Genomic DNA, 23,767 nt, shown 5'->3' with positions numbered 1-23,767 from the left:
TTTTACAAGAATTACTACTTGAAAGGAATGAAATTTCCCAACTCTACCTATGAGACAAAGAAATTCTTGTGTCTGTTAGGTATGGAATATGAGAAGATACATGCATGTCAAAATGATTATGTGTTGTATCGAAATGAGTACAAGGATTTGGGTGCGTGTCCAAGGTGTGGGGAGTCTGTACAAGATAAAGGAGGATGATGAAGGGTGAGAAAGAAATAAACTCCGGTGAAAGTTCTTTGGTATCTTCCAATCATTATGAGATTTAGGGTTTATTTTCGGATGAAAATAATGCTAAATTATTAATGTGGCATGCAGATGAGAGTATGGGACATCCGGTCGATTCTTTGCAGTGGAGAAAGTATTACATTGCGGCAAAATCAGTAGAAACAAAATGTCTATCTTGCACGAGAGTTGGGATGATGTTCCACAAGGCATAAAAATACTTTAGATCAAAAGTAAAGTAGTAGACTCTCATATCAAATATAAGTAATATCACAAAATTGCTAGATCATTTCATATATTTCCTTATCCCAAAATACCGTGGAGCGGTGGATACTTAGGGCATGTTCTCCCCAACTTATTTTCATTTCAGTTTGATTCAGTTGCAGTCAGTTCAATTCAGGTAAGTTGTTTTATGCCGAAGAAAACATACCCTTAATTACTAAGACAACAAAATTTAGGTAATAAATATTTCATACAATTCAAAATAGCTGCAACATTTGCTTTTTCACGTTTACCGGTACACTTTCTTAAACGTTAATATTTCTAATTGCATATACATAAAAATTATAAAAAATTGATATTTGAAATCCTCATATTGAGACGATTCAGACGAATTTAACAAGATCACACTTGAATATGTTTTTTTTCTTATATAATGGTAATAAAATGCTTGTCAAGCTTGGTTGATGAATAGTGACGAGATATCAAATTGTGCAACTATTTTGAAACTGATGATAAAAAAAAGTTGATATGATTGGAGATTTAAAGACTATACTATCTATCTATACAAATATACTAAAAGGCATGCATAACAATGTATACACGCCACGTGTAAAATTAGCTTGCAACAAGATTTGAACTCGTAACCTCTTGCTATTATACATAACACAATTACCATATCAACTAACTTTTAATCATGCTTTAAGTATCCACATTATTATATTTGTACCTTTTAAATGTTGAGTTTTCTTTAATATATTTTTAGTGGGAGTGGAAAAAAATGTATATCAAGTCGGAAACACAATACCAAACTAGGACAACGTTCGGACCCAAATACTAGTTCTAAAATAAAGCGAGCATCATTTGATAGATGAAAAATATTTCCTATCGTCAGTATGAGGTTAGAACTTAAGAAACACAATTCAACAATTTTGACATAAGCTTCTGAGTTTTAGTGCAGTAATTGGCCTAAAGCCTAATTGCTTAAAGAGTAAAGACCCCGCAATAAGAATAATGTTCTGCACTTAATGCATGATAATTTCTAAGTGCTAACCAACCTAATCTATATCTCGACACAAGCTTCTAGTGCTGTATGATCTATATCTACAAAGACCTATTCAAAAACTAAAAAAGCAATTTTCTAAATAGATCATGACATGAAGTCATCAATTGATTAAATTAATCTATTAATCAAAGCCAAAAAGCCATGACCTTTTCTCCAACCTCGCCAATCTTGTGAACTCTTCCTTTATGGAAAGCGAAAGGACTCAAAGGAGTCTATCCTCAACTCTCTTCGTCTTATATTATAGTATTTGTTTACTTTTTGTGAATCAAATTATAAAATTTTTGACCAAATATTCTCATTAATATATACAAAAAATCATACTATAATATATAGTTTCATAATATAAATATTTCTTTTATTACTAAGGAACTGAAGATATTAAAAGTAAAATGTCTATCTTAGAAATCATGTAGAAAAAAAAAACATTATATTATGAGATGGATGTAGTAGTTTTTTTTGGACTCAGGTTAATCGATAGTGACTAAATAACTAATCGCTAAATATCTAAATTTTGAAATATGAATTAACAAAAATTATTAAAAGAGACGGTCTAATTTTAATATAAAAGTAGACTTAGTCATTAAATGGATTAAACTAGCTAGTCACCGAACGAAATTAACTTAGTTACTATTGGGCTAATTCCCTTTTTAATATTGGACTTATAATTGCCTAATTTTAATGTAAAATTAGACGGTCCCTTACCAGACAAATTCATGAATTTATGAGATATTTTACATAATCGTACGGAATGCAAACAACTTTCTTTACTTCACCTTTAAATTTCCAACAATTTAGAGATTAAACCTTTTTCGAGTTTTTCAAGTTAAAAATACTTTTTTTTCTTGATACGAAAAATGCCTTAAAAAGGGGAATAAAATAAACCTTTTATATAATGAATTTAATAAGATTTCTAAAAGTCGGAAAATTAGCCAACTAATATAATAGATAATGATATCAACCCAAATCCAGTTGTGATAGTTTGACAGATTTGTATTACGGTGATCCGCGTTTAGTTGTTAGCGATGAAAACGACGAAGTCCATTCACTCCACACTCACAGCAACAAAAAGTAAAATCACAATCGTCATCATCTGAAAACAAAAGCTCTACAGTTAAAAAAATCTTGACTGATTAAACAAACAGATAAAACATTTCCTCCAATAAATCAAATCCCAAAAGAGAAAGAAAGCAACACAAAAGTTAATCCATAATTTCTCTCTCTTTCTCTCTCCTTTGACTACTATACTACACACCCCATCTCATCTTCCTCGTTTGCTCCTATCATTTCCTTTTCTCTCTCCTCATCAGTATAAAAGGAAACCAAAAATGAGCGTCGAAATCGGCGAAATCGGCGCAATTTGAAAATTTTGAAGAGAGAGAAAATCAATGGAGGGAGGATCGCTTGTTTCAAAGGCAAGGACAGCCTTTCATTCCGCTGCTGCTAAAGCGGAGAGAGTTCTCATTGATTTAAAATCCGATCTTCGAGGTTGATTTTCTCTCTCCTACTTTTTATTCTACTTTTTTTTTCTTTTTAACCTCCATTTTCGCTCTTTTTTGTTTCTATATTTTCTCTTCAGTGAAGATAGCATCAATTTTAGCTGATTTTTTGTTGAATAATAATATTCGGAGAATAATCTCGAAAGAAGCGCAAAATTTTGATATTTTTTCCTTTATTTTTGTGGAATTTGTTGAATTTAGATTCGGATGAGTTTTGTAGACAGAGTTCTTCTGGTAGTCAATTTGAGGAAGATTTTTCGCCTTCTGAGGCTGAAATAAAGGTTAGTTAATTGAATCTTTCTTTTGTAAGTTTACAACATTGTAAGTATGATATTAATATTAAAAAAATTAAAATTATCAATTGGAGTTTTTCAATTGATTGTATGAATTGAGTTTCTGATGTGACGACTTTGCATTTGGTTCATTGACATTGATTGAATTATTATTTTTTGATTTGTGTTGATATTTCATGTTTTAATTTGAATTCAGCATTGCAGTTGAATATCTTTTTTCTGTGAAATTTGGCGAAATTGACGGAAAAAAAAGTATTGTCAGACTGAAGTGTTCAGATGCAAATGCTAAATTCAATTTTAAGTCTGCATTGCAGAGTAGAAGCTCCATTGTTTCTTTTAAAAAAAATTTCCTGTGTCGAAATCGGATCATTTTATCTGTTCTCTAAGATTAGGCAATAGTTTTACGGGTTTGGGGAGGAGAATTAAATTATTATAGCTTTTAGAAGTAGAGGAAATTTGTACATTTGAGATTAACCTTGATTGTAAGGACATTTTGTTTTGTTACTCTATCTTTAACTTTTTCCTATTGCTGTGGAGGTTCGCAGTCTTAGCATCCAAGTTATTGGAGATAGAGGCGTTCAATACTTAACTTTAGCTTTGAGACAGAAGGAGTAGTACACTTTCTGCGCCTAGTGTACTTAAACTTTGTTATTAGGATAGAATTAGTAATTTCATGCCTATCAATTATAGAATCACATTGCTCCCATCAAGTCGTCAACAAAGGTGTTAGTTTTAGTTTCCTTTAGGTTTGTTTATAAGCAGTTCAAATACTTGTTAGCGAGCTTAGGTGGAGTGAATGGAGTGAGAATCGAACGTAGGACATGTGCTTCAGGAGAGCTGGATATTCATAGTAGAACATCAAGTTTTTTGTTAGTGATGGAAGTTTACTCACTGAGTTGTGTTAATGACATAATTTATTCCATAGCACACCAATTTGTTAACCCTAAGTTTGTGTATATTTTGATAATGTTCTGTGTTGTATATATAGTCACTCCTGAAAGACTTCTATATTTTTACCACTTTGTCATGATAGGGTCTCAATGATTCAAAAAAATCCCGATGGAAGCCGCCTAATATAGGAACAAAGCAGGAATGGCATGATAGATTGAGGAATATTGGAAGAGGTAGAAAGGGAGCTGAAGACACAGAGAACGTTGAGAATCTAAAGATGTCCTTTCTTATATATGATGAAAATATTTATCTCTACAATGAAAAAGTTGCTGCGGAAGCAAAGGTGAAATACTCTACTGTCTATGTTAAATGTTGCTATTCTACATTATCCTGATTTGAAATTGTGAGGAGGATTGACATCTAGGGTCTTGCTACTGTCTAGTCACATTTGTGGAGTCATGCTCATTGCTTGGCATCTGGATAAGGAGTAGAAGACAATCCTGAATAAATAGCCTAAATTATGAAGCAACCTTTTTTCCTTGAATTTTTGCTGCATAGCTACCAAAAAATACTCCCTCCGTCCCAAATTATTTGCTACATTTGCTTTATCACAAAGACCAATGAGGGAGTGGGGACCATTGCCATAACAAGAATTAACAAAAAAGCAAATAGGTAAATTGTGGGACCTATATGCTATATATGGAAATATTTACAAAAACCAAGGAGAGAGTGATGACAAATTTGTAAATAAAGTGTGGGACCTATATACTATATATGGAAATAGTTGCAAATGTAGCAAATAAATTGGGACACACCTAAATGGCAAAATGTAGCAAATAAATTGGGACGGAGGGAGTAATATTTAAGATTCATGTTTGTTTTCATACATAAAAGCCACTTTTGTTGAACTAGTGCTTGTCCTTGTTGCAATGAGCTGTTTCCTGGTCAGTTTGCCTGTTTCTAGCTAGTAGTTTTAGCTGTTGTACTTATTGTTTTATTTACAAATAATTCGTAACATCATCTGTAATAACAAAAAACAATCAAAAGTACTGAAGAATACTTACTATGTTAAGCCAAGTGAAAAGCTAATGACTAACATATATTTCGCTGTTTCACTGCATCAAGCAGCAAAAAGCCAATTAATTATTTTTCAGAAAAAACCACTTACCAAAGAGGCCTTTATGAGTTTATTCAGATGATTATGTACTTGCTGAGCTGAAAAATAAAAAAGCATCAATTAGTACTGATTTTGGACACTGCATTGACCCCCATAGACTATATATCCAACATTTTGGTTGAGATTGACCCCCATAGCCTATATATCTAACATTTTGGTTGAGTCTTGAGAGTAAGGTTTCTGGTGAAAGTTAGTAATATTTGGTCAAGAAAAGTATCTGACAAAGACTAAAGAAAACGTGCAGGCTTGCGATGTGCGTATGGTCCGCTATATGTTGAGAGACCTTATAAGATTGTTATTGGATTTACGTTATCCAATCTAGACTAGATTTATTTAGTTTTTTTTTTTGAAGGGAAGATTTATTTAGTTGGTTAAGGGTAATGTTCAGTATGTAAAGAAGGGTGCCTGATTGCCTGTGGTGCTAAAGCGCACGGCGATTGGGATTAAGCGTTTTTTTGTGCTTGGCAAGGCGATTTCAAGAGGCCCACTCGAGGCGCAAAACAGCACACTGAGAAGTACCAAGGCCCACCTGTGTGTACCAAATAGCTCATATTTTCTTTTTACGTCAATTTTTTTACAAGTTTCCTTAGTTGCACCCCACTTCAATGAAGTGCAGTGAGTGGCACCTCACTTAAGTGCACCTTAAACTTTAACTGAAATTTATCAAGAAATGTTGACATTTGCAAACGCACATAATTACTTGTATGGTCAATTTTTCACTTATCGTCCGGGGTGCTCAATAGAGGCAGAGATAATGATCAACTTTCCACTTATCTTCTAGAGTGCCTTATAGAGGGAGAGAGAATGAGGAAGGTGGGAATTCAACCAACTTGGTTTGGCATTTTATAATGGCATGTTGATTCTACCGTACTAGATCCTCATTATTTTTTCTTCATTAAGTCCTGACATGTAGATCTGTCATTGTTTATTGCAATTTATGATTCTGATTCAGCTTGAGATGAATGTTTTATGTTCAGGGTTTGGAGACATCTTCACCTGCTGATAGTTCAGATGCCAACAACAGAGATATCATCCCACCCGCATCTGTGCTGAAGCAACTGGCTGTTGCCATCGAGTAAGTTTATTCCCCATGCCTGGTACCGCTACCTTTGGCCAGTTCATTACATTTTATTAATCACTATTGTCAATCCAACTAGTAGCATTATCCAGTATTTTTTTCTTCGTCTTTTTATCGTGCAAAAATGTAACATAAGCAAATACATGCAGTACAGGTACATCAGGTAAAGTAACATTCAATATATATATATATATATATATATATATATTTTTGGCGCGTCATTTAGTCATTTCATTCTTCATAGAAAAATATCTGCTCTGGGGTAAACAAAGTACCTTTTTAGGTTAGGGTTGCTGTGAACAAGTTTTGTATCTCGTCTTGTAGTTTGAAAAATCCATTTCACGGTGGGACTATCCCGCGCTTCCTTCAGCCTATCTGGTGGAAGCTAGTTATTTCAGTATGTTCTGTTATTTTACTCTTTTTCGGTACTTGGCAGATCAGAAAAGAATTATAGGTCAGTAAAAGAATTTCTGACATCATCTGCAAGCTCTTCCCCAGTTCGAGAAAGAGCAAGTTTGGGTATCTCTGCCGTGAAGTCTTTAGTGCTCCGGGAGAAGGAGGAAAAGGTCCCTTCTGAGTTCAGTGACGATGAAGCTTGGGCTTTGATTCAGTACATACTTGATGCTGGTAAGTACAAAGCTGCTTTCGGTAAAATACTTATTATTGAGAATAACCTTTCAAACCAAATACTGGTCAATTATGCCTTGGTGATATCTCGCTTCCATTGTAATATCTGGAAGATGTTCGCAGAAGGACTTACTCTTGGTAGGAAAGTTGGCTTTTCTGTTGAAAGTCTGCCTACCACGATGGCGTTACCAAGAGAAATTCGTGGTGCACCACCACAAAGCTTGATTGTCAAAGTCTCAGAAGTCATGGGAAGCTTTAAGACACTGCGGAAGATGGCATCATTTTGGTGCAGGACTATCGCTGAAGTAAGTCATTCATGTAACTTATTTTTATCTCAAGTAAAGTCTCATATTATGCAGGATTTGTTGCTATCAAATGTCTATTTGTCGGTACATTATATGTTCCTAAGTTTGATGTTTTCAACTGTTTATTTTAATAATCTCTTTCTAACATTGTGTCCACTGCAAAGCTGTGATGTTAAGTGTTTTCTTTACTTGTAGCTTAATACATGTTCTCTTTTCTCCGTGTCTCCCTGTGGTTACGGTTTACTCTTGGTTTTCAAACTAAAATGTGGTAATTCCAAATCCTTCATGAGGTAAATCAAGAATCACAATATATCTTTATGAAACTCAATTTTCTATATATGCAGCTCAGAAGGCTTTGGTTGGAAGAGCAATTTATACCTGGCATTCCTCTTGAAGAAGTACCAGATTTGAGTTTGTGTCTGCTCTATCAACAAATGCAACTCATGAATTGCTGTCTTTCTAGGAAGAAACGTCGTGCTATTGCTACCGACTCATTGGAAACTTTAATCAGCGAAGCTGGATGTGATGCTGATGGAGTGCCTTCCTCAGTTGAAAAGATAATTTCAGGATCTTTTCCATATGCCAAAACAAATACTGGAGATCTTGTTGTACGATTGGGAGTCAGTCACCAGGCTGACACTTTGACATTGTTGGAAACTGGAGAGCCTGTGTATGCTCCCTTGACACAGGTTTGTTAAATTTAGTATGCTAAATAATATTTTCTTTTTAGATTTTCAGTTTCTTTTGTTGAGGTATTGACTGTGCATCTGCAGGAAGGGCCATTGCTTACTGAAGATCTTGCCCGAGAAGCTGAAGAGTTTGTTCTCCAGACAGGGAGGTGAGCATCATCAAATTTTCCATCTTGTTATCAAGTTTGAAGAACAAATTCTGTTTACTACAGCATATCTATACGTTTCTGGCTCTGGGTGATCCAATTTTAGCTGACATGCTAGTTGCATGAAATCTGTGTTTAAGATGGTATGTATAAAATCTTATGAACACTTCTTATACAACTTCAGATAAAATATGTAAAGTTTCCCGTCGCAATTCATGCAAGGTTGTCTTGCTGAAGTTTGCCATTCTGTTATAGCCTGGGGATAGTATTCTGCTGTCCTCAAAAAAAAGAACTGCTGCTACACCCTTCCGGATGATCTCAAATCTACATCATAAACTCTCCCACTAGTGTGTAGCTTTAAGGAACAAGTATTGGCTAATTGATCTAACGACATATTAAGATGAAATTGATGAGCATCTCAGATCTCAGAACTGATGGATTTTAATCGGGTCAACTTAACTTGAAATTACCAGAGGGCTTACTCTTTACAAATATTGCAGTAAGCAAGTTCAGATAATGGAGCATGTGACTGTAGGGGCCAGGGGGTCAGTTTAGGATCATAAATTTGCATGTCTGAGCATTATGACCTCACCTATTTTGACATATCTTTGTAGAAGTCGAAATTTGATTTGGCGTGTGATTATGTCTTGTTTAAGTTTCATGAAGCTTTTTATTACTTATTTGCAGTGTTGGTGCTGGTTGTTCCCAGCTTCTCTCTGATATGCAAGCTTTCAAGGTTTGTCCGGTGCTTGAGAGATGACCTCTTCTGATTTTCTTATATCATTTGATAGTGTAACTAGTCTCCATGTGTAAATGCAGCTAAATTCTTTTATCAATCCTGTATCAGGCTGCAAATCCTGGATGTATTCTTGAAGACTTCGTAAGATGGCACTCTCCTCCTGATTGGACAGAAAACGAGTCTGGTAACGACTCTGATGCAAGTACAGGTGGAGGTGATTCAACATCTTCCAGAGGTCGTTTAAGTAGACGTATGCAGAAAGAAGGTGAGCTCGTCACCTGGGCATATTAGTTAATCTTTGTGGGTTGTCAGTTGATATTTTAAGTTCAAGTCCAGCTTATTCATGCTACTTATTCAAGCTTTCTGAACTTTTTGGTTTATCATCACTTAGTGCTGACACTTGATAAGTCACTGGCAAGTGGTAATGATTGAAGTTGGCTTGTTACTTGTTAGTTATTTCTTATTACTAGTTCATTTTCAAATTTTTATGAAGGCTCCTTCTGTCCTATGCCCTGTAACTCCTGTTTGACTTTTGATCAATTTTAAGAAGTAAATCTATGAGTATAGTTCAACCGATGGTGTGTTAGTATATAATAAAGGTCAAATATTACCAAGTGAATTTGCATTACTAACCGAAAAGGACAGTAGAATGGGATAATTCGAAATGTAAAGGATGAATGGCATAGTGGCACGAAGGGAATAAGTTTTTGTAACAGATGGCATTGTTGGCCCATGGGTTAGCCCCCATTCCTGAGTCTGCGACCAATTACTTTGGTCTTTCTCTAGTATGTTGTGCTATCCTGCATGTACCTTTTGGAAGACTCCAGTCTCCAGATGTGCTGTCTAACCAATAGTTCTTTGGCAATCCAGCATTTTCTTTTATAATAATATAAATATTATTTTTATATATGAATAAAATGATGTTCGGTAGGCTATTGTTCATAGAGTTGCCTACTTGGGTTTGTTATTCAGTACCTATATTTGGGAAAATACTGCATCAGGTATTATATGCTTGCATGCAATTCCTGTTGCTCAATAAATATCTAACCAAGTAACTTGTGGGGTTGTGCGCTAAAGTTCAAGTGAAGTAAACTTGATTTGCATATTTGAGCTTATGTTTTAACTTGATGTTGGGTAGGGATGGCAGTGGGGAGGTTAAGTAGGAGACCCGCCCCATCGCCGCCCAATTGGGACGGGGATGGGTCTAGGTTTAGCGGGGATGGGGCGGGGATGGGGATTAAAGTTGTACCCGCAATGGGTTGTGGAGCGGGTGTGGATTTTATGTTATACCCGCCCCATCCCCGCCCGCCCCGCCCCATCCCCGCCCGCCCCACCCCGCCCCGCATAGCTATTATTAAAATTCTATTTATATACATATATTACTAATGTATTTGAAGACACTTTTGAGTAATAAAACATTTGCCTTTGTTAATGTATTTTAACTTTTCTTTTACTATATTATATTGTGATTTTGTGAAGTAGACAACTATAATGGGCTTATGGCAGATTTTATTGGTGGATTTTTTGCGGGGATGAAGTGGGTATGACGCGGGTGCGGGGGTGGGGCAGGGGTGGGTCTAGAATTTCCCCCCGCAATGGGTGGTGGGGCGGGGATGGAGATGGAATCTTCCCCCGCAATGGGTGGTAGGGCAGGGATAGGGATGAGAATTTAATGCTGGTACGGGTGTGGGGGTACCATCATTCGCACCCGCCCCGCCCAATTGCCATCCCTAATGTTGGGTACTTGTGTAGTTGCATGTTTTTGCTAGGAGTTGTATTGTTAAGAAGATAACATGCATTTGTTTGATTTCTTTTTTCTCTTTCACTGTTATTATATTGTTGGATCTGTCATCTGTGTCATGCCTGAGAACTTGCATGGTGCTTCTACTCAGTTCTGTTGATTAATGAATTTTCTTTCCGGGGGAGTTGGGGGTGGAGTTAAGTTCTACCTTTTTTTTGGTATGGTACACCTAGAAGAAGGGGGTGTAAGTTGTTTGCTGCAGAAATGCCTTTTCATTTAAATTATTTATCCTGTAGGTAATTTATGGCGAGAACTCTGGGAAACTGCGAAACCTGTGCCTGCTGTTAGACAAGCACCACAATTTGACGAGGATTTGGCAGTGTAAGTTGGGAAAGTTCAGTAGTTGTACTCTAGACTCTCCTGAAATAGCTAACTGAAAGAACATGTGGCATTCTGTAGGGAAGGTGTTCTGAGTGTACTAGAGGACATTACTCCTTCTCAGCTATTTGGCCAGCTGTTTCAGTCTTTGGTAAGTTCTGTAACTGCATTATGCATTATGCACATCAATTAATTGGCATAGAAACTTTGTGGACGTGATTTTATTGTCTTTTGATACTACTTTCGGTTACAGCTAGGTTTGGGATTAGTGATTGCTGAGGCTAAAGTTTCTACAGATGAAAATGTAGCAAAGTTGTTCTACGAGTGTAAAGATTTTGTAGTTGCATCATGTCAAGGTGATGCCTGGATGGAAAAAATCGATGATATCTGCCAGGTACATCTTCTACTTCCCTTTCATGCTGAGTAGAGTACTAGTACTACATCATTCCTTATTTGCTTGACTATTTAGATATAGAATTGATATCAGTTTGTTCCTTGTGTAGAATTTTGTAACATAAATGTCAACTTAGTATTAGAATAAAAGGAAGTAATGAAATGAGAAATTAATCACGCAATACAAAACCATCAAACACTTGGATTACTTGAAAGCTTGTAGAGGGAGTTTGGTTAGATGGATAATATTTTCAATGATAAATGTTTTGCCATGGCAAATCAATCTTGAAGTGAAAATACAATTGCAATATAGGAAGAAAAAATGTTTTCCTTCCTCAAGAAAGGAAAATGTTTTCGATCCTTGGGAGAACTATTTTGCATGATTGCATCCATGGGAAAGCTATTTTCCACTCTTTACAAACCAAACAAAGGAATATGGGAAAATTACTTTTTCAGGAAAATATAGACAACAATTGTAGGCATAAATGTTTTCATGTTTTACTCAGTAACCAAACAAAGGAATATGGGAAAATTACTTCTATTTTGCATCCATGGAATTATGCGACAGTAAAAATCTTCTACTCAGATCAAGTTATGTTTCAATGTTCATTAGTTCCATAATAATAGTTCATCTTATGAATACTACAATGTCATCTTTTCGCTTTGTGCAGGTTTATGAAACAATTGAGGCAATGTTTGTTCGACCAAACGATGTCATGAAAGCAATGAAACCGCCTGAAGATACGAATTCCTCCGCAGAGGAGCCAAAATCCCGGTTTAAGAAGTTATCCCAGGTATTTGGCCGCAAAAATAGGTCAAGGAAGTCATCTTCAGAGGAGAGCAATAGCGCTGAGGACATTCCAACTGGTCGTCAGTCATTTTCGAATTTTTTCGATAATAAATCATCTCTGTTTTCAAAGAAGCCTCCTAAGCCTGAAAACACACAACCCTCATCCAACAAAGAAAGTGTTGGCACAGATGAAAATGGTTGGACAGTTGTTTGAAGAATTGCTTCTACTTACCCTCAACTGTAAATTAGATAGAGTTATTAGTTAGAAGGATTTCCCAAAATAATGCTGAAAAAAAAAATCCCAATTTAGTGTTCACCGAAACATATATGCCACAAAGTGTCATAGTAGACTTGAGAAAACTGTGTTGCAGTGACTTGAGAAAATCTAGCTGACTTGCCAGAAGTCGATATAATTCAACGACTTTCTCTTGGTGATTGTCAAAATGTAATTATTGCTCAACAATGTTCTGTGACCAATACTAATTCACAATCTCACCTCCATCCAAATTTCATTGGTAACATTGTAACTATTTTTTGTGTTCAAAGTACAGAGCATTACAGAAATGGAAATTCTTTTTGGTATTCAACAATTAGCTACTATCTATTCTGCCGTTATTATCTTCCGAATTCCTCAAATTTTACTGCAATTCTTTGCTTAATGGTTGTAACTTTGTGATATTCATCCATGGTTCTACTAGTTAGAACTTTTTTTCCTTGGTCTCCGACACTATTAGATTTAGGAGTCGATGTTTTGAAAGTATTCTTTGTGACCAATTCAACAAAGTAACAATACTTTGTGACGTATTCAACATAATTCCAAATCATAGTATTAGATTTAGGAGTTGATGTTTTGAAAGTATACTTTGTGACGAATTAAACAAACATCTCAAATTTGGGGTTAATAAGAGTCGAACGCCCGACCATGAGGTTGGGAGCCATTGGGCTCCCATGTGATTCTCGGTTCCTACATCCCAATAATATTAAGTGACGAACACTAGATTCACAACGTTCCCTTCATCCAGATTTTATCGACAACAATAAAATTGTACACATTTATTTTCTTTTGTTCTGTTCAAGGATTCAGAAATTGAAATGCTTTTTGATATGCAATTTGTTTTGCATGTTTTATCTTCTAAATTTCTCCAATTAGACAGCAATTGTAGGCATAATAATCCTACCATGTTATATAGAAGTAGTTATCTATAAAAATTCAGACTTCTAATGAATGAAGATTTAAAATTACATAAGGAAGATTTTGCTTATTAACAAGAGCACTAAAAGGATCCTTATTTAGGCTTGGTGCTGTTGAAACCACGTTTCCCTGTTTTTGAGCTAGATTTCCCCTTATCCACAGGATTAGTGATGTTAGGCTTCTCGTTTTCATCCTCTTTTTCAGACTCAAATTCTTTCGAGATAAATAGTGGCACCACAAAATTGGCTATCAAGTAGAAAAAGATCATCACTGCACTGCAAATTCAGTGACAAACATTAAAACACATGAGCATGTATCATATGATGGAAGTTTATGAGAGCGAGTTATAGCTCAGTTGGTTAGAGCTTCTCTCCCGATTCAAGTGATCCTGGGATCGATTCTCATCCCCGCCCTTATGGCTCATTCGCACAAAAAAGAAATAGATGATGGAAGTTTATCAAGAATAGTGACAACTTAATAACCAACATGGCTTAAGCTTACCGAATATCAAAGATTATGCGAGTGGATAATTGCTAATTCAGGGCTCAATCACACTATTACTTCATTTTCAATTTTTGGTTTTAAGATTATAAGAAATTGCATGAATGAGTACATTATATTATGAAACAGAGAGAGTAGCAATGTTCATTTATCACGAACACATCACTTAAATATTGATTATTGGTGTTAGCAATGACAATCAGTAAATAAATATGTGAGGAGATGAGACATAAAGAAACAAACCTTGTTTGGATTAAAACTGTAGTATTAGCAGGTTTTGCAACAACAAGAGTAAAAGTAGGAAAATCTTCTACTTTCAAAGGAAGAACTCCAATTTGTGACTTAAAATGTTTGTTTGTTGAGTTGCCAGAGAAAAGCCAAGACAGTTTGGTTGGTATTCTAGCATTGTGCCTATGCTTTTGCAGGGTAAGCAAGTGAAGAGATGGAGAATAACAATGAATGCAACTCATAGAGAAGCCACCTCTAATTGTGATTTTTCTTTTTTTTCTATTTATTATGGATAATGTTTTGTTGGAGTTAGATAATTTGTCAGAGTAAATAAGGGAACAACAAAGGCAACTGGCAACTTTTAAATGGCCCATTAGTTTCATTTGCTCATTTGGGCTGACTTACGATGTCGTCTGGTCATTTAGAAGATTGGGGAAATTATGCGATGGTACGTACTTGTCTAGGCCTACTTTAGCTATGGCCGTACAACCCGGTCCGGATCGGAATTTGAACAGGATTGGATCCGGTCCTCGGTCCGTCGTATATCAAGATTCCGGTCCGGTCCAAATCTGGAAAACTCCGGTCCGGACCGGTTGGACCGGAATTTCTATTATTTAGTAAAAAAAAATTTATATGTTAAAAATAATAATTAAAAGGTAGAAAGTTAGAAACTTAAACACCTATCATTTATTCTTCTAGGATTATTGTTATTATAAGTATTAATTAATTTTTAATGTATATAATTTATAAATATATTTAAATAAAATAAAAAAGATTTTTTTTGGAAAAAAAATTCTGATCCAAGAGGTCCAGGATCGGAATTCTTTGGTCCGGTCCCGGTCCAAGAAAATCCTGGATTTCGGTCCGCTTCGGTCCTGGACCCATGCACACCTGTAGCCGCACCCGGTGCATTATTCAAGCTGTGGTCTATCAGTTTTTGGGTCCCCATGCGTTTGTTGAAAATCACGGAAGTGACTTATACTTATTTTTGTATTCTTTTATTAGGCTCACTTGAAATCTTAACACTATTAACGGGTAATATGTATTAATTTTCTTTTGAGTTTAGCTATTCCAAGAATAATTTGATGACAGACGTATAAATCACTTAAATGACTTATATGTCCTTTTTATATGTTCTTTTTCTTAAACATTAAATTATGCAAATCTTACATGCACAAATCAATTATGATGGATGTACATAAATGAATTTTGTATGAAAATAGGAAAAGGTGGATGTCAATACAGGAATGTTGGATAAAACAAAATAGTGGAGGTACAAACAGAAATTTCCGATGAGTATAAAGAATAATGTATGTGTACATGAAGAATCTTTGATGTACAAAACAATAATGATAGATGTATAAAACAACAATGATGGATTTACCAGCGCATGGATTGCAAACAACTTTACTAGTGTTATTAGTTGTAGATTTACCAAATAATTTATAATTTGGTGTTCGAATTTTAAGTTGTTATCCATTAGAATTTTTGTAAAGGATAAGGAAGTGAAGCATAATTAAGTTGACACGATTATCATTTACATAATCGAAAAAAAAGGAGATAATGAATTTATATACAACAATTGTGTTGATTGCTTATGATTAGCTTTCTCACAATCTTATTCTCTTTTTAGCAAATCTCAAACATAGCCACTTATGATTAGCTTTCTTATATTTTCATTTTTGTTTTTGTTTTTGGTGTTTGCACCCGCTTCACCCTTCGGGTTACATCCGGATCGAGGCCAAGTTCGAAGTGGTTAGGTTCTATTCCTCTCCCAAGGATGTTGCGGGGATTCAGACACGGGTCTGTCCTACCAAAGTCAATCTCCATCACCACTAGGCCAACACTTACTTGGTATATTTTCATATTGTCAATCTAGAAATCTAATGCAATTCAATTGCACATGCTTGAAAGTTAATATCACAACTAAAACGAGACAGGAATATATACAACTTGTTAAATTTTAGATTTATATGAAAATGGGCCTGGGTAACCCAATAAGGAGGAGGAGAGTTTAGCCCACTTACAAGTTAGGAGGTTCCATCCTAAAACCAATTGGTTATAGGAGGAGTAACTCCTTATCTTATAAAGTAGTTTATTCTCTCCTCTTTCTCCAATGTGGGACACTCACAAGTGGGCACTTAATGGGTTTCAACACACCCCCTCACTTGTGAGTGTCCTTAGAAATTCAGAGCTAACTGGAAAGGTCAGAACAATAATCCTCTTAGGGGCTGGACATCCTGTTGAGGTAAATCCTTATCCAGTAGCGCTATCAAACACCCAGTTTAGACGAGACCCGCAACCCGGGCTCTGATACCATGTTAAATTTTAGATTTATATGAAAATGGGTCTGGGTAACCCAATAAGGAGGAGGAGAGTTTAGCCCACTTACAAGTTAGGAGGTTCTATCCTAAAACCAATTGGTGATAGGAGGAGTAACTCCTTATCTTATAAAGTAATTTATTCTCTCCTCTTTTTCCAGCGTGGGACACTCACAAGTGGGCACTTAATGGGTTTCAACACAACTCTAGCAACACATGAAGTAATATGACTCTTTAAATTAACTCCCATTATGTTTATGCATGCCTTATTGTAGAAGTTTTTTTTTTTTGACACTTATTGTAGAAGTTGAATAAATGTCTATGGTTTAGCCACCTAGCACAATAAAAGTTGGCGAAAGTAGGAGGAAACTCATAAAGGGAAGCAAAAGCATGTTCACATACTCAACATTATGAATTCCCCACTCTGATCTAAATGAGTTTTTGTTATTTTGTGGATATAGAAGTCTGCATTATGTAAGAACAGAACAGTACACTACTTTAATTGATCAAACCTACCGATCATTTTTTGTAATGGTTTTTTTCAGTAAAGTACTCATAAAAAAGCCAACAAGTCATTGATAATTCAGCCGACACTACCCCCAGTACCACTTAACATAATTTCATGTACGTATGTCTTTCTTCTTCCAATTTTCATCATCTTTTTCCATGTACCCATAGAAAAGTTTATGTGCACCTTAAAGAGACAAGGACGAAATGTTCTTGAAAAGAAGTAATTAGTACATGTGCTTAAACACCATTGTTTCCATCATTCACATACTAATACCTCATTTCTGTTTGCATGGTTTGTTTTTTATAAAGTATAAAACTATTTTTGGAACTCCAATCAAAAGTTTAAACTTTTGTATGGAATTCCAGGAATAATTTTATACTCTATCAGTTTTTCAAGTGAAAAATTGTCATTCTTTCCCATATAAGGATATCCATGCATTAAATTTTACGTGACATATATGTGTCAAGAAAATCTTGAAAACGAATGCCAATGATATCAAATCTATAGCAAAACGAATGTAAGGAAATATGATATTTTTGAAGCTTAGATTATTATTTGTGGAAAATCAATATATATACCAAACATGTATGGTCAAGAGATTAAATTCTTTTTATTAGACTTGCTGAAAATAAAAGTATGGCCAGCTTTCCAAGTTCCTTTTCAACCAAAGCAGTTGTAGGGCATTAAAGTGATTATATTGAACACGGTTATTAGATGAACAAATGAAGAACTCCATTAATTAAACCCTGATCTCTCAACTGTTCCAAGCTTCTAGCATTACAACTTGCGCAATTCTTTTGTCAAATCCATCGCTATATAATACCTTTCCATAGTTCTCTATTTCTCATCTCAAGTCATCCAAGGAAAACAAAACAAAAAAAAACCCTACTACAAAAGATGACTTGTACCAAGGTTTTCCTATGTTTGCTTCTTAGTGCACTAGTTTACACTACTAGTGCTAGGAAGCTAGTGAATTCTCATTCCTTGGAAGATGAGAAATTCTTGTTTGGCCACCATCATGGGGGCCTAGGTGGAGGAGGAGGTGGCGGCTTCGGAGGTGGAGGCGGAGGAGGCCTCGGCGGCGGTGGAGGTCTCGGAGGTGGTGCGGGTTTCGGAGGTGGTGCTGGTGGAGGAGCTGGTGGTGGTCTTGGTGGTGGAGGTGGTGGTGGATTTGGCGGAGGTGGTGGTGGTGGGTTTGGCGGTGGTGCCGGAGCTGGTGGCGGTGCTGGATTTGGTGCTGGAGGTGGAGCTGGTGCAGGTGGTGGATTAGGTGGAGGAGCTGGTGGTGGTGGAGGATTTGGCGGCGGTGGTGGTGGTGGACTTGGTGGCGGACTTGGCGGTGGTGCTGGAGCTGGATTTGGTGGTGGTGCTGGTGGTGGACTTGGACATGGATTTCCTTGATCCTAAAGGCTGATAAGCTAAACCCTGGCTTACAACATTACTCCTACAAGGCTATTAAGTTAAAATAATGATTGTTTACTTAATTTTATATCCATTTTTCATCACGTTCTTAGTCCTTACGTGCGTACCTATGTACTACGTGCTTTAAACCTTTCTGTAAGATTTTTCTTGTTTTTGCATTGTAGTGAGTAGTGACACACTTGAAAAGTGTTGTAATCTTATTTTCTCTGTTGTTTTATCTCATAATTTAATGAGATCTGCATTCGCAATACCATCATATTCGTTTTAATTGGTAATTCAACGAAATAAGTTACATGAGACCTTTCCTAAAAGAAAAAGTATGTCAATTCTTGAATCATATAGTGGTATGTAGGGCTGGTCACGAACAAAATATAATTGTTCGTGAACAGTTAGAGCTCGGCTTGTCAAATAATGTTCGATTCAGACTTTGTTCGTTTCTAAACAAAGCGAACTCAAACCCTAAAAAAAGTTTGATTACTTAACAAGCCGATTGAACTTGAACTATATGGTATTTGGTTCGTTAGCTCGCAAACAGTTCGTATATAAAAAATTAGTATTAAAAATATGCTTTAATTAATTTGTCTTATGCCTTATGAGTTATGACTTATGAAGTATAAAGTCAATACATCTGGCATACAGCCTAGCTGCTATATAATTATTCTTCCTTTCTTAGTTCTCGAAAATCCCAATAATTATGAATTGCTATAATAAAACAGTTCCTTATGCCTAAGGCTCGATTAAAAGTTCGGTTCGTTTGTTATTCGAGCTAAGCTCGAATACGAACTCGAGCTTCAATAACAACTTTCGAATCGAGCTCGAACTCATTTGTAAAGTTCGAATTGAACTCGAGCCTTACAAATTAGAGTGTTATCAAGTCGAGCCTTGATATGGTTCGACACGGCTAAATTAAACTCGTATCCAACCCTAGTGATCTGATTCTAATTATCAGCCAATTCTCTTTATCTAATTATTTCCAGTACTTAGTATACATGTGAGTTAAGATTCGCCTAGTTTTTCTTTTCTTTTTAGGATTTGAAAAGCACAACAACCTAGAGAATAACCAAGAGCTAAAATATTAAAAAATAAAAATAAATAAATATTTGAACTAAATTACAAAACTTAACAAGAAACCTGGCAAGAAGAAGAATTAACATCTACTCCTCTATTTTTCTTAAGTTTTATCCACTTGATGAATTTGCATGGTCTCTTCTCAAATAAACAAATTGATTACTATTAAATGTTAATATATATCTTCGTTTCCCTATTGGTTAATATTAAATATGACAAGGTCGTCATATTTTGCAATAAACATCAAAACAATTCTAACGCACATGCCTTTCACATGATTAATTTTTGTTATGTTCAAAGTTTCTAAATTTAGCCTAATTAAAGGTGAGTGAGTCAATACCTTATACGTACATATATACTCTAATTATGAAGATCAAGAAACTATGATCTATTTGTTTCAACTATACTCTTATTGTGAAGATCAAGACACTAGGGTATATTTGTTTCAACTTATTATGCCTTATAATAAGTTCAAATAAATAATTTTAAACAAAATAAAAGTTCAAATAAATAATTTTAGACAAAATAAGTCATTTTTCTCAGATAAGTTCAAACATATATAAGCTTTTTTAGTCAATTTAACACATAAGTAAGACAATTCAAGGCAAAATAAGTTAAGACAAAATAAGTTAAGATAAAATAAGTACAGAATAAGTTAATTACTCAATCCAAATCCCCAAACACACTCGATGAATCCGGTTCCAACGGTCGCACCAAAAGAGTTTTACGCCGAAAATGATTTTAAATAATTAAGTTAAAATAATATAATTTCAGTCAAAACTATCTGAAGCCAATAGGATTTAAATATTACTCCTTCTGATTTTTATCAGTTTAATTACCCACTTTTTTAGATTCAAAGTTTTAGGAGAAATAAGTATGTGTGTCATTGAAAAGAAGAGAAAATATAATTTCTCGTAAAGCAGGTATATGAGTCATAAAAAGAGAAACTTTATTGTAAATATAATAATATAAAATTAATAAGATCATTCCAAAAATAGAAAAAAGTGGATAAACTAATAAATAACAACCCAAATATGGTTCACCAAAAAAAAGACAATCCAAAAATAAAATTGGTTAAACTGATAAAATCAAAGGGAATAGTTGGTAAAATCCGCTGTTTAATGTACTATAGATATTTAACTAATAAATTAGCAAGCATTAGTGCTTTAGAAACAACATGAGGGCATTCTTCCTAAGCATATCAATAACCCCAACGGGACGTCTGGTAGTTGGCTATAAATGGTGGTGATGGGAATGAATTTGTATGTAAATTTGTCAAGAAAATCATTATTCATTCCCATGGTAATGCTAATTCATCCTAAATTGTCTATTTTTCTTCTTAAATTTTCATTCCCATTCAATACCACCTTGTAGGTAGTAAAGAGTGGTAATGAAAATTGCTTTTCCTTATAGAAAAAATTATATTAGGATTGAGATTGCTTCCCTATTAAATATGGGTCTGGGTCACACCCATCATAAGGAGAGAGAGTCCACTTCACAAGACAGAGGAGGTTACACCTTTAAAACTTATGGTAATAAGGGGATCAGCCCCTTTGCGTTTAAAGTGAACCATTCTCTCTTCTTCTTATATATCAATGCGGGACACTCACACGTGTTGTGCGTTATACATTATAGCTTCAAAACTCCCCCTCACGTGTGACGTCCCCTTTTTCATCAATTGGCCCAGAGTAATTTAATGGTCCCAACTGTGGGCTTGACTCTGTTACCATGTTAAATATGGGAATGGGCCACACCCATCATAAGGAGAGAGAGTCCACTTCAAAAGAAAAATAGGAGGTTCCACCTTTAAACCATATGATAATAAGGGAAGTAGCCTCTTTGCATTATAAAGTAATCGATCCCATCCCTCTTCTTTTATTAATGTCGAACACTTACATGTGTTGTGCTCTATACATTTTAGCTTCAACATTCCTCAAAAGGGAAAACACACAAACTTGAGGGATGAAATTGCCTCCCCATGGAGATTTTTAGGGTACATCCTTGTAACATTACACTTAAAACTCATTCTCATTACCATCGTTTATTTACAACTATCAAGGGCCTCAGAGTTAATGAACCCCTCAACCAAAGCGTCCAGATAATTTCATAAAACCAAGTTTTGATCTCTTACGCCATTTACAAAAGAGAAATAAACAAAGTTCTAATCTCATATATCTATCTATTAGTATTATAGTGAAAGCGAACAAGAGCTGAGAAGCAGTCATGCAAATACGTTTTATAACTTATCTGCTTCCAGTATTGGGATATGTATATCTTTCATGTTTTGGCAAGTATCCAAGTATGTCAAGGACTTTCCTAATACTAGTAGAGTTGTATTTAGGAAAGTAGATATAATTTGACATGTATTATGTTCAATCTAGGATTAGGTTATTAATTCCTAGTAGGATTCTATTATTTCTAGTTGGCGATAAATACAAGCCATGGGATAGGAGTAATAGGTGTGGTTGAGAGATAAAAATCCAAGATGTGAGATGTTTGGGTAAACATGGGTTCAAGGGTGATTAGGTTAGATCGGGGAGATCTTGGAAGCCTTGTAATTCACCGTATCATACACATCATTAAAAGTCCTAGTGCATTTGATTCGTGGTTTTTCTCCTGGTTCTCGAGTTTTCAAGTTAAATCTTCTTGTCAGATCCTTATTGTTGTTTCTTGTGTTAATTTTGCTTTATTATTACTTGCGAATATATAATTGAGTATGCCACCGATCCCAACAATTGGTATCAGAGCCGAGATTGGTTTTGTTATGTCGGACGTTCGTATGATGTTTGGCAAGAAGATCGAGACCAAGCGAAAAGGAGCAGCAACATAGGCGCTAGGCGGGAGGTTTTTGGGCCCGCATAGGCGTATGGTAATGCTTGGGTGAGCGACTTCGTGAGGAGAGTCTCTAGGTGCTTTGGTGTCAATTTTTTTTGGACAAATGTGGTACGACATGTTGGCTAGATTATGTTGCCAAGTAATAATGGTGTGTTGACAAGAAACTGGAAACAATGCAGGTAGAAGAGTGGAAGTGTTCCTGGTAGAATGAACAACAATGACCAGGTGTTGTCCGGTTGGACGTTTTCTTCACAAAAGTTCATGATTTTGGTTCGGAAAACTGTGCGCATAATAAGCCTTGGTAGAGAACCGTTTAGTAAAGTCAGGAGTCTCTCGAAAATTTGGCGACCTAGAGAAATGGACGTGGTTAAGGAATATATATATGGGTGTTGTATACTGAGAAATCGAGTCCAGTAATGGGTGTTCGTGGGGGTGGGAGCATAAAAATGGTGTGTGATTTCACGATTGGAGATTGGTGCTTAATATCTTGTGTCGAAAGTCTTCCTGATTGGTGTTCATGCAACGTGTCCTATGGTGCAACAACGGTTCAAAGGAGATTAGACGAATTATCGTTGAAGATGAGTGTCCATATGCTAAGAGTACGATGTTAAGTCCCATATCTCGTGTTGTGTTGACTTGTGATTAAGTTGGATGGTTAGGTGGACGTGTAATGATGGTTTGTGTCCATGTTTGAATGTTCTTCATAAAAGAATCTCCAAACGGGAGATTGTTAGGATATGGATATCTTTCATGTTTTAGCAAGTATCCAAGTATGTCAACGATTATACTAGTAGAGTTGTATTTAAAGTAGATATAATTTGACATGTATTATATTATATCTAGGATTAGGTTATTAATTCCTACTAGGATTCTATTATTTCTAGTTGGATATATATATATATATATATATATATAATAATATATATATATATATATATATTGTGTGTGTGTGTGTGTGTATATATATATATGTATATATATATATATATATATATATATATATATGTATATATATTATGTATATATATATATATTGTATATATATATATGTATATATATATATATATGTATATATATATATGTATATATATGTATATATATATATAAGCACATATATATTTGAATTTACAGATTCACCCCTCTACAACATAAAAGTTAAAATTATTACACACATAAACTTACCAAAAAAAAATTCAACCAAATCTTTATTAAACCCCATCAACTCATTTAATTGTCAATCACATAAACTTGCCAATAAAAAAGATTTAATCAAATTTAAATTTAAAAAAATCGTAAATCAAGAACTTACCAAAAAGTAATACCACAGACAATAAAAAAAATTGCATTCTCATTACAAAGACAACTCAAATACAAAATTAATCACAAATACAAACTCCACAAAAAAAAAAAAAAAATCAGTTTTTTCATTACTTGGATAT

General features: G+C 35.1%; 3 protein-coding genes across 4 annotated transcripts; 2 read left to right on the top strand and 1 right to left on the bottom strand.

The window, feature by feature from the left end:
- The first annotated feature begins 2,670 nt into the window (after positions 1 to 2,670).
- LOC104883385 (uncharacterized) lies at positions 2,671 to 12,840 on the top strand. Of its 2 annotated transcripts, none has more exons than XR_008968909.1 (14): positions 2,671 to 2,992; positions 3,205 to 3,284; positions 4,330 to 4,530; positions 6,342 to 6,439; positions 6,879 to 7,069; positions 7,193 to 7,374; positions 7,719 to 8,063; positions 8,148 to 8,212; positions 8,897 to 8,945; positions 9,057 to 9,213; positions 10,986 to 11,070; positions 11,149 to 11,218; positions 11,325 to 11,461; positions 12,132 to 12,300. XR_008968909.1 is itself a non-coding variant. In XM_010667902.4 (14 exons), exons 1-14 carry the CDS (start codon positions 2,893 to 2,895, stop codon positions 12,462 to 12,464), a joined length of 2,097 nt encoding a protein of 698 aa, XP_010666204.1. In that variant the 5' UTR covers positions 2,674 to 2,892; the 3' UTR covers positions 12,465 to 12,840. The 2 variants fall into 2 exon arrangements, 1 of the variants encoding a protein (XP_010666204.1); XM_010667902.4 differs by having other exon boundaries at positions 2,674 to 2,992; positions 11,321 to 11,461; positions 12,132 to 12,840.
- Positions 12,841 to 13,336: 496 nt separating this feature from the next.
- Positions 13,337 to 14,478, bottom strand: LOC104883384 (hypothetical protein). Its single transcript, XM_010667901.4, has 2 exons — positions 14,187 to 14,478; positions 13,337 to 13,717 (listed from the first exon to the last, which is right to left on the bottom strand). Exons 1-2 carry the CDS (start codon positions 14,411 to 14,413, stop codon positions 13,537 to 13,539), a joined length of 408 nt encoding a protein of 135 aa, XP_010666203.1. The 5' UTR covers positions 14,414 to 14,478; the 3' UTR covers positions 13,337 to 13,536.
- Positions 14,479 to 17,900: 3,422 nt separating this feature from the next.
- Positions 17,901 to 18,404, top strand: LOC104883408 (glycine-rich protein 5). The gene is made up of 2 exons (XM_010667931.1): positions 17,901 to 18,162; positions 18,262 to 18,404. Exons 1-2 carry the CDS (start codon positions 17,901 to 17,903, stop codon positions 18,402 to 18,404), a joined length of 405 nt encoding a protein of 134 aa, XP_010666233.1.
- Positions 18,405 to 23,767: the final 5,363 nt, after the last annotated feature.

This window comes from Beta vulgaris, chromosome 4 (genome assembly GCF_026745355.1).
Source record: "Beta vulgaris subsp. vulgaris cultivar EL10 chromosome 4, EL10.2, whole genome shotgun sequence".
Classification (NCBI taxonomy): Eukaryota; Viridiplantae; Streptophyta; class Magnoliopsida; order Caryophyllales; family Amaranthaceae; genus Beta; species Beta vulgaris.
The sequence above is the reverse complement of the archived record's forward strand: the minus strand, read 5'-3'. Positions and strand labels throughout refer to the sequence as shown.

Bases quoted from the DNA above. Each gene is read 5' to 3' on its own strand.
- LOC104883385 (XM_010667902.4), top strand. From the start codon at position 2,893: ATGGAGGGAGGATCGCTTGTTTCAAAGGCAAGGACAGCCTTTCATTCC. The intron at 7,070-7,192 runs GTAAGTACAAAG...AGATGTTCGCAG, and splicing joins TCAGTACATACTTGATGCTG to AAGGACTTACTCTTGGTAGG. The intron at 11,219-11,320 runs GTAAGTTCTGTA...TTTCGGTTACAG, and splicing joins GCCAGCTGTTTCAGTCTTTG to CTAGGTTTGGGATTAGTGAT.
- LOC104883384 (XM_010667901.4), bottom strand. From the start codon at position 14,413: ATGAGTTGCATTCATTGTTATTCTCCATCTCTTCACTTGCTTACCCTG. The intron at 13,718-14,186 runs GTTTGTTTCTTT...CTGAATTTGCAG, and splicing joins ACAGTTTTAATCCAAACAAG to TGCAGTGATGATCTTTTTCT.
- LOC104883408 (XM_010667931.1), top strand. From the start codon at position 17,901: ATGACTTGTACCAAGGTTTTCCTATGTTTGCTTCTTAGTGCACTAGTT. The intron at 18,163-18,261 runs GTGGTGGTGGAT...GAGCTGGTGCAG, and splicing joins TGGTGGTCTTGGTGGTGGAG to GTGGTGGATTAGGTGGAGGA.